The following is a 10,760-nucleotide window of genomic DNA, read 5'->3' as shown; positions in this document are numbered from 1 at the left end:
GGGTTCATCATATGGCTTTAATTCTCATTTTAAGAACAGAATATATACCTTTAAAAATGCATAAGACTATGAGAGTTATGGGCTATGTGATGCTTGGGTGAATTTTTAGTCATATTTTGCACTTGTCTTGGTTTATTTTGTGTTAGATTCCATGCTCCTATTATAGTACTTTTCTTGCCTTATTTTTCTTCATATTATCATGTGCTACTAACCATCTTCTTATGTTTCATGTTTCATACATTATGAGCATACTCTCCATCCCACTTCCTCATCTCATCTCTTTACATTTCTCTTGCTTTTAATTCATTGGTGTGGGATTAAGTTCTCACAAGGAAGTAGTGTGTATGTAGGTGAATGATGAAATAAGGACAATGGACTCTAATGATGTACACCGACACAAGCACCGACACATGCACACACATCACTTTAGGTATATAGCTAGAATATGCATGTTTAGATGTATGTTTAGGATTGTATGTTTAGATGAATGCTTAGGCTTTACACTTAGAAAAATCAACTTTCCAAAGAAACTTGAACAACATCACTCAAATATTTTTCTTAATAAACCTTGGGATCAAAATCCCATTGAATTTTCCCTTTATTTTCTTAAATAAAAATCTTAATGAACTTTAATCATACCTTGACTTCCTTTTGCAAAATAACTAATCAAACCTCACTCTTTTCATAATCTCATGCCCTTGAGGCCTCTTCTCTCCATTCTTCAAATTCCAATTTTTCAAACTTAAAATCAACCAACAAAAACAAAAACATTTTTGGAAGAGAACTACGGTGGATTTGATCCCTTAAACGGGTACGTAGGCAAGGAACAAAATTCCTTCAATTCAAATAAAATAAAAATTCAAACACATTCTTCTCCCTCCAATTCTTCACTTAGAATACCTTTAGGCCTAATATCATCTTTCAAAATAGCATTTAAAAATAGATCGCGCGCGTAGAAAGTAAAGACGGTTCCTATAGGATACTATAGTCGTTATGGGTGCCTAACACCATCCCGTAGCGAAAACAACTCCCGGACCTCGATTCTCAAGGGTTTTGCTTACTTTTTCCCTTCCCAAGAAAAAATAAGATATCACCGGTTTAAAAGGTTCAAACGTAATCAATGTTTGACACCCGAAAACCAAGATAAAACACACTAGTATTTATTTTATCAAATTTTTGTGTGAGTGCGTCAACCTTAGCAGCTAGATGATCAAGGGAAGAAATTTCATACATACCTACCTCTTTTTTAGAGAGTGGAGGAGCAACATTAGTGACGTCCCTTTCGTAGGTCCACTGATAGTGGTTTTGTGCCATGTCCTCGATCAAAGTATATGCTCCTGTGTATGTTTTATTCATCAAAGTTCCACCTGCAGCTGCATCAACATAAACTTTTGTGGTATACAAAAGACCATTATAAAAAGTGTGAATAATAAGTCAATTCTCTAAACCATGATGGGGACAAAGTCTAAGCATTTCTTTGAAACGCTCCCACGCATCGTAAAGAGATTCTCCATCTTTTTGAGTGAATTGTGTGATTTGATTCCTTAATGGAACAGTTTTAAAACAGGGAAAGAATCGGGCAAGAAAAGCTTGCTGCATTTGGTGCCATGAAGTGATAGAACCAATTTCCAATGAATGAAAGCAAGCACTAGCTCTACCCCCTAAGGAAAAAGGAAAGAGGTGCAGCCTTACGGCCTCTTGGTTTGCATTCAAGGTTCCACTGAGTCTTAAAAAAGTTGAAATATGAAAATTCGGATCCTCAGTGGGTGATCCGAAAAATTGATTTTGCTGCACTACGTGAATAAGTGCAGGTTTTATTTCAAATTTTTTACCAACTGTTGGGTACACAATAACATCGTATGACGCATCTGAAGATGGGATTACATACTCTTTGAGAGTGCGTTCCTCGGCCATATCGATATTATTTTGTGTTTCCACGAAGTTACCGGTAAAAAGAAAGAAATATAAAAATAAAATAAAATAAAGAAAAAGATTTTTTTTTTAAGAAAGAAATATAAAAAGAAAAAAATAAAAAAAAAATAAAATAAAGAAAAAGATTTTTTTTTCTTCAGTCTAATCGTTAAAAAAAATTAATCAAATTGCAATAACTCCCCGGCAACGGCGCCAAAAACTTGATAGGCCAAACCGCAAGTGCACGGTCTATCGAAGTAGTAATAAAAAGATATCGTTCCGACAGAGAGTTATGAATTTAATTAACTTTTAACAATGATTAGATTGAAAGTTTAAAAGGTAGAAATTTGTATTTTTGTTTAATTAAAAGAAAATAACAACAATAAAATAAAAGAGTCCTGGGATTATTGGTTCATCATAACAACAGGGTAACTTGGGCCCGAAGAAAAAGCAGCAAAAGAGACTCTAGAGGGTGGCATGACCGTGCCACATGTTGGCACGGGCCGTGCCAAGCTTCTGACTTATGGGAGACATATTTTTGTCTCCGTATCTTCGTATTTTTTCACTGTATTTGCTCCAGACCTCTTTCTTTTGCTCTAAGACACCTTCCATCATATATTCGTTCCTGAAATAAAATAAAATGCAATTTGAAGTAAAAGATTCAAAACGGAAATAAAATTAAAATAAAATAAAACTAAATCTAAATAAAACGATACTAAATAATGCATAAAAATAGACTAAATTATGACTCATCATCATACAATGGTACAAACTCATGGGACTCCTCTTATCATATTGCTTAATGAGTCAGTTCTATGATCTGGCGTCAATGATTGATTCTATAAAAAATAAAGGAATGTGCATGGTGCTTAACTCATGTACATCCCCTGCATTTTACCTACAAAATGTATGGGAAAAAGGTAATAGTACAATAAAATTCTTTTTTTTAACAATCAAAAATGGAATATATTAATCACAAAACAAGCAACCCCCAAAGCACAAGATGTGCCGAAGGAATTCCTTAAAATACATAGTGTCAGTCAGGCATATACAAAACACATTAAATGATGCCCAAACATTGTAAAGGGTTCGAACACCACCTGTCCGTGCCAAACATAAAAGTAGCCTTTTTGGCTTACAATAAAATTATTTTTTGATCTAACATTTCAATATTCACATGAAATGACGATTTTTCGTATCGTTTCTTGTAAAATAGGTTAATAAGTGCTTTAAGATACATAGGTAAAATACCGTCAATTTGACACATATCAGTAACCCATTATATTTTAAGTGTAAAGTTTATTTATAAATAAAAACATTTTTCTAATAATTATTATTCTTATGAAAATATTAAAAATTAATAAAATTGTATGGAATTTATGTCATGTAGTAGATGGTGATGTGGACGCCTTTAGAGAAGAGGATTCTTAAAATAGGCTAGATGTTATAGAGAATGAAAGGGAGTATGTCACATAGGCTTATGTTTTGAAAATGAATCTCGAGAAAAAACTACATTTATAAGCATGTTTGTAGGTAAACTACCATATTTTTCTACTAAAACTACAATTTAGTTATAGTTTGGATTTTTCAGAAATTTAATCACTCAAAATTAGTGTGTTATTACACGGTTTTTTTTGTATTATATTATATATAGATAGATAGATGAAAGCAAAAATGTCCTGAATCATTCTATTCTATTAAATTATGTTACTTTTTCCTTTTGCAATCACTAGATCCTAAATAATAGATCAAATTCATATCTCAATCTTTTAGTTTTATATCACCCTCGATCTCTTATTATGATGGATTCTTCTTAATGTTCGTAGTATTGAGGCTTCCTCTAATTAATTCTTGTATAGGGATTTCTTATTGTAATGTTTGTTATTGCATGCATGCATATATAAGTATAATATTATAAGGCATTAAGACTACACAAAAAGAGAGATCAAATCAAAATGTCAATGGATCAATTACCATTCGTAACTCCAAGAGGATCAGTTTCATCAAGCATTGGAAGTGCTGCTGAACTTGAAACCAATCTCACTCTCAGTGATAAGCTTAGGGTTTTCAAAGGCTCTACATTTGATCCCAATGCCTATGTTGCTTCCAAATCACGTAGCATGAATGAGAAGGTCGGTTTCAATCTCTTGGTGTCTCTTATTTTTATAACTATTGTATTTTTCTATGACTTTAGTTCCATGACCTCAAATTGATAAAAGGGTCTATTTGTTTATGTTAAAGCCTCAATGAACCTTGTACGAACGATTTTTGGTCAGACTTTATTTATTTTTCAGCGGAACTCTGGATTACTAGGGTTCCTTTCTCCCAGAAACCGGAGGGTTAACACTAAGAAAAGGCTTCCATGAACATGTTTTTTTTTCCTTTGCAATAAATTGGGGTATGTTGGCACGCAACTATAGAGATTAATTTTTTGGATTGGTTAGGACTATATATGAAGAGAAAAGAAGAATTTTAACATTGCTGCATTTTAAGGCTGAATTCAAACTCGAGACCACAAATAAAATTTGTATAGAAATGGTTATAAAAAAAGTAGTATAGAAATGTATAATCTCATCCTATTGTTGTCATATACGAGAAGAGATTGTTGCGGCACTCGTATGTTTTCACCAAACAACAAAAACTTAAGTTTTTAGTTGTTTTCAAAATGTTGTGGTTATGAACAATTTATTCTAGTCAAAAAGTAAAGGTTGAAGGTTTTATATGTCTACCATATGTGGTAGATGTTAGACATAATATGAGAAGCAAATGGTTAATTTTTGTATGAAAAAGTCCACTATTTTTTCTTTCAAGTTCTAGCTTACAAATTCGTGATGCAAAAGTTGTAGATATTCATCTCAATGGAAGGTAGAAAACAGCCTAGTTAAGTTATCCCCATTCCTGAGAATTAAACTGGTTTTGTATGCATTGAAAATGTAAATATGATTGCAATAATCAATAAATATCCATGTCTTCTTATGCAATGTGTTAGATAGTGTTTTGGGAAAAATTCTACCCTTTTTGCTTTCATTTGATTAGAGAAATGTTGTTGCTTTGTTTAATTCATATTGCATTGTTTACAGGAGATAAGACATTTGTGTGCTTATCTTGTTGAACTTAAAAAGGCTTCTGCAGAAGAAATGCGCAAAAGTGTTCTTGCTAATTACTCTGCCTTCATTCGGTGAGTATGCTACATTTTCAAATTCTTATGCATCATATATGAAAGGGATTTAAGCATTGCCATTTTGAGAATTTCACATTGTGATGAGAATATTAATCATGTGCCTTCTTATGAACATAACAATGTCCGATATCTGATCAAAGTGTTTGTAACTTACCATTCCACGACCTTTTGAATTCTATGTAGTATATATTTCTCTTAAAAAAAACCTCAAGATTTTTACATAACATTGGATATAATGGATCAAACTTCAGAATTATTTTTCAGCTATTAGCATAATATTGTGTCAATGATTAATTAACATGATTGTAATCCAGGTTTTAAATAGTGGTCATGACGAAGTCCATGATATTGTAGAGAATCACTGTCAAATGTGTCTGAAATGTGTCAGTTGAGATTGCACTGGAGTCGTAGAGCATCGAAAATCCTGATTTCCCGACCAAGATTGCAAACTTAAGTCATCCCTATTAAAAATTCTATGTTATATTTAAAAGAAATACAAAGTATTCAGGAACATTCGAATATGACCAAGGAGTTACATTATGGTATCAAAGTTGAAAACCGTTATTTAAAACCTCGATTATGTTTTCGATTGCTATCTTGAAACTAACTACCTGCAATATTATGTACAGTACATCCAGAGAGATTTCAGATCTTGAAGGAGAGTTACTTTCCATGAGAAACCTTTTATCCAACCAAGCTGCATTGGTTCATGGTTTAGCAGAAGGGTGTCAACTTGGTTCCTTGGTGACCGGAAACGAAGATTCGGACATAGACGACATATTAAAAGAGAAAACAGATATATCCAATACAGAAAAATGGCTAATAGGATATCTAGAAACCCTTGATGTTCTATTAGCTGAGAAAAGAGTGGAAGAATCAATGGCTGCTTTAGAAGAAGGAGAAAAAATGTCAAAAGAAATTACACAAGGCAAAACTTTAAGTCCAAGTTTGTTTCGAGCACTTCAAAATGCCATTACTGAACACAGACAAAAACTAGCTGATCAGCTAGCAGACACAATCTGCCAACCATCAACTCGCCGCGCGGAGATTCGATCAACTGCTTTAGCATTGAAAAATCTTGGGGACGGTCCTCGAGCTCATACATTACTACTTAAATCTTACAAAGAAAAGTTGAATCGTAACATACAAAGTCTCGAGTCCACAACAGTTAGTGCATACACTGCATCAGTTTCACACCTTGTTTTTTCAACCATTTCGCAAGCAACGTCAGATTCTTTGACAGTTTTTGCTGGAGAAGAGCCTGCATATACATCTGAGCTAGTAACTTGGGCAGTAAGACAAGCTGAACATTTTTCGCTTCTCCTTAAGAAACGGATTCTCGCCTCCATAGCTGCATCAGGAGGTCTTAGAATTGCATTAGAATGTGTTCATGTTTGTCTTACACACTGTCATCTTTTAGAGGCTAGTGGAATGGCACTTTCACCTGTGTTGCTTAAACATTTTAGACCATTTGTTGAGCAAGCACTTACCACAAATTTGAAAAGAATTGAACAAAGTAGTGCTGCTTTAGCTTCTGCTGATGATTGGTTGCTGGCTTATGCACCAACTACTAGGAAAAGCAATACTGGCCTACCTCCTGTTTCTTCTTATTCTAGTTTGAATTCACACCAGCCTAAGCTTTCAATCAGTGCTCACAAATTCAACTCAATGGTTCAGGTGATTACTTCTTAGTCATATCAATTTTCATTTTCATCCTCCTCACTTTTTTGCTACGTACTCCATAATTGTCTGTGTTTGAAGAAATAACCATTGCTACGTATTCCATAATAATAATATAGTACTTTGAAAAATAAATCAAATATAACAGATGTAGCACCAACAATTCAGATTGAGAGCTTGTCCGGTATCTGACACGATACCAACACATGTAGTTATATTCAATCACCTCTATTTTCTAAAATTATTACCAATGTTTACCTGTCAGTACCGTGTCTGATATTTGTGCCTGTGTCAGTGCTTCGTAGAATATAACACCCAAGCCTTTTTCCTCTAGGTGGGATGGGACCTGCTACATGAATCAATGACGCTATAGATTGCTCTCTCATATATTAGGTGTGTTAGAACCAAAGAATCAAATCTGTCTATTTACTATAAAAATTTGAATCATGTTTTAGGATTTGAATTAATAAACCATATCAACTAGAAATATTAGGCCTAATGCGGTTGCGGACACAACCATAGTATTGTGGCCGATTATGTGACGCAGCCTGCAATTTGAGACCCTGTTTCTGCATATTATCATAAATAGAGGTGAGTGTGGTATGATTTTGACATAGAATCAGAAATAACAAGGTTGAAAGTGAGACACAGCCAACATCGAATAAAAATTTTAATCACTCCCCTTTCCATTTTATGTAATACCTATATATCCTTTGTGCGAATATAGGAGCTTTTTGAAGACGCAGGTCCACTTGAAATCCTACAATTGGATGGACTTGCACTAGAAGGACTTCACCAAGTGTTCAATTTTTATGTCAATCTGTTAATAAATGCAATGCCAGGTTCAGCTGTCACTGAGAATCTAGAAAGCACAGGACACAAAATTGTTAAGATTGCTGAGACAGAAACACAACAGATAGCATTGCTAGGTAATGCAATACTGCTAGCAGATGAGCTACTACCGCGTGCTGTTATCAAACTTTCACATAGCACAAAAGGTGATGATGACTCTCTTAGAAGAGCATCAGATAAACAAAAACCTCCGGAGCAGCGTGAACTGAAGAAAAGACTCCAGCGCGAAGTTGATCGTCTGAGAGACATTTTCTGCAGACAACATGCTCTTGAACTCATCTTCACAGTAGATGGTGAACCACTTGTGAATTCTCAAATGTATTTGGGTATGGAGGAGAAAGGGGAGAGACCTGAATGGTTTCCTTCTGGAATTTTTCAGGTAAAAACAAAGGATGTTTCATGCTTTCTTGGGTTATAGCTCTACACATCTACATTGTTATATTATAACATGTTTTCTTTAATACTAAGTCACATATCACACATAGTTTCATATAAGAATAGTGATAGTAGTATACTATAATCTGTGTAGCACTCGTAGAATCAGACACTGGACACGATGACGGCACTGACATATAGTCATTGGTATTAATTTGAAAAGGTAGATGTGATTGATTGTATCCATAGGCTTTGGTGGCAGACACTAACATGTGTCAGATAATAAGGCTGATCAATTCCTATATGATTGTTCAGGAGCTTTTTATAAGGCTTACCGAAGTGGCAACTATTGCATCAGATGTATTTGTGGGAAGGGAAAGGTTTGCAACTATTTTATTGATGAGACTTACAGAAACAGTCATACTATGGCTTTCTGACGACCAAGCCTTTTGGGATGACATTGAAAGAACTCCTTTAGGTCCTCTTGGCCTTCAACAGGTAGAGTGTTACTTTTCATCTGCTCTTAGTTCTAAAGTTTCATGTTTTTGTAAGCGTATTTTCAAACAACATAAATGTTCTGAAAGAATACTTTTGAACGGAACACAATCATTATTTTTTCCGAACATGTACTTGTGAACTCGTGTCACGGGTGGAGAATTTTTTTTCCATAGTCATTTGTTTGTGGTTTAATGCATTGTTTTTTGGTGATAAACAAACACTTAAGTATTAAAACACTTAAGAAACTCAGTTGTAAACATAATCTCTGGTATAAGTAAACATTGAAAATGTTGTTTTCGAGACAAGTTAAGTTGCTGATAAGCGGACATGGAAATAGAATAAAATAATAAAGACAATTAATAACGACGAAATTCTGTGGAAATTTCTGTAAAAATACTTAGATATGTTCTGGAATTTTGTTGAAGAAATAACAGGCCTGACTTCTAAAAGTATTCTCAAACAGAATTCTTTAATACAAAACAACTATTTCTACATGGTAATTTGTGAATAATTTGATCGAAGACATTACCTTAGATCTTATGATTAGTCACCACTCACCAAAAAGTAATATGAGACTCACTATACAATAATTTGTGCAGCTTTATTTGGACATGCAATTTGTGATGATATTTTCATCTCAAGGTCGTTACTTATCTCGTCATTTGCATCAAGCTATTAAAAACATTATTGGAAGGGCTATTGATGCTGTTGCTGCTACAGGGCTAGATCCCAACAGGTACGTATATATGTAGCCTAAAATAGCATGTGTAGATGGCAAGTTGATAGCGGTCCAATGTGGATTGGTAGTTAAAAATCGTTTTAAACTGTAAAAGCAACAGACGTTGCTATCTTAAAGTAGAAGCTTCCGATCCTTCTCATCCTTACAGTTGAGACAGTGATTTGATCAGTGTCGGTTCAACCAAAAACAAGGGAAAACGAATGTCTGCTCAAAACTCAACTAATTCGCTTTTTTCTTGTTTTTTTCTTTCTGAATCGACATTGATCAGTATCTCAGCCGATAAGACAAGAATGACTGTGAGCTTCTACTTCTAAGGAGAAATCGTCATTACAGTTTCAGTTGATTAAGTATTGTTGTACCATAGACCACCTAACAAGTTGATCCACTCTACAACCTGCATGCAGCTATGATCATGCATGTTTGGTTTGAGAAAGTATTTTCTATTTTCATTTTCAGCTTTTAATTTAAATGTAAAACAGACTATTGTTCATATTTTATTTTCTGTTTTCATATATTTGTAAAGAAAATCATGTCTGGTATAAATATTTTGAAAACAGAAGACAAGTTCTAAACAATGGCCAACTTTGCAATTAAAAATAAATATAGAAAATAAAGACATTCTCTTAAACTAATCACATGAATAGATTTATGATGTGATAACCAATCGTTGTTTTATATTGCTTCATAATACTAATCTAAGTGACTTGAATACAGTGTCTTGCCAGAGGATGAGTGGTTTGTTGAAGTTTCTGACATTGCTATTAAGATGTTAACTGGGAAAGCCGCCTTCGACAATGTAGATGAAGATGCCTATAGTCCCACCGGATCAGCCCACGCATAACCAATGTCATCAATCCATTCTCAAGAAAAGTGATTATAGTTATCAACTTGGTCATGCTTGGCATGTTGTAGAGATCAAAAGGGATAGAAAAAATTGAAAATAAAGAGCTGATGTTCGCTGCTTCCACATTATCTTTTAGAATACAACCATAGTTAATTGATTGATTTAGACATGTCACAATATTTTAATCTTTGTCAAATTCCTACATACTTTGCGAAGCAAAAATAAGAAGAGAATTAAAAACTAAATACCCTTTTGTGTGTGCATTATGGATTTATAACATTAGTGAACTTCATCGGTTTTAAGAATCTAAGGTAGTATGAAGCATGGGAATAATAGATCCAAATTGAATAAATTTGTTAATTTTTTTTGCCATTGTTGTTAAATCCCTTTCATTCTTAACAGTGATGTAAAAACATGCTTGCATTCAATAATGATCATGATGGCATGTGTAACAAGTGAATTGTTGAATGAAGTGGCATTCCTAAAGAAAAGGAACAAGTATATGGAATTAAAAGAAGTAGAAGAAAAATATTCAGATATGCAGAGATAGACGGGGAAATATGTTTTGATGGCTAGTTCTACATAATGATCTAAAGAACAGTAAGGACTATAACTTTTCAGGTGTTCCTTCACTTAGTCGTGACCTATGTAACACCAACATTTCAAATTGTAGTCACATA

The 10,760-nt window shown here is 33.9% G+C and overlaps 1 protein-coding gene and 1 non-coding gene across 2 annotated transcripts; both read left to right on the top strand.

Moving 5' to 3' along the window:
* The first annotated feature begins 1,444 nt into the window (after positions 1-1,444).
* Positions 1,445-1,551, top strand: LOC146915977 (small nucleolar RNA R71). Its single transcript, XR_015017124.1, has one exon. It is a non-coding gene; the product is annotated as a small nucleolar RNA R71 (small nucleolar RNA).
* Positions 1,552-3,587: 2,036 nt separating this feature from the next.
* On the top strand, positions 3,588-10,325 carry LOC146915976 (exocyst complex component EXO84A-like). Its single transcript, XM_085718206.1, has 7 exons — positions 3,588-4,043; positions 4,992-5,089; positions 5,722-6,769; positions 7,500-8,003; positions 8,315-8,497; positions 9,097-9,233; positions 9,951-10,325. Exons 1-7 carry the CDS (start codon positions 3,867-3,869, stop codon positions 10,075-10,077), a joined length of 2,274 nt encoding a protein of 757 aa, XP_085574332.1. The 5' UTR covers positions 3,588-3,866; the 3' UTR covers positions 10,078-10,325.
* The last annotated feature ends 435 nt before the right edge of the window (positions 10,326-10,760 follow it).

The sequence above is a fragment of the Medicago sativa genome, chromosome 6, assembly GCF_051527215.1.
Source record: "Medicago sativa cultivar Bolivia chromosome 6, Bolivia_mono, whole genome shotgun sequence".
Classification (NCBI taxonomy): Eukaryota; Viridiplantae; Streptophyta; class Magnoliopsida; order Fabales; family Fabaceae; genus Medicago; species Medicago sativa.
This window is presented reverse-complemented; position numbering and strand designations above follow the sequence as displayed.

Bases quoted from the DNA above. Each gene is read 5' to 3' on its own strand.
- LOC146915976 (XM_085718206.1), top strand. From the start codon at position 3,867: ATGTCAATGGATCAATTACCATTCGTAACTCCAAGAGGATCAGTTTCA. The intron at 8,004-8,314 runs GTAAAAACAAAG...ATGATTGTTCAG, and splicing joins TTCCTTCTGGAATTTTTCAG to GAGCTTTTTATAAGGCTTAC. The intron at 9,234-9,950 runs GTACGTATATAT...ACTTGAATACAG, and splicing joins ACAGGGCTAGATCCCAACAG to TGTCTTGCCAGAGGATGAGT.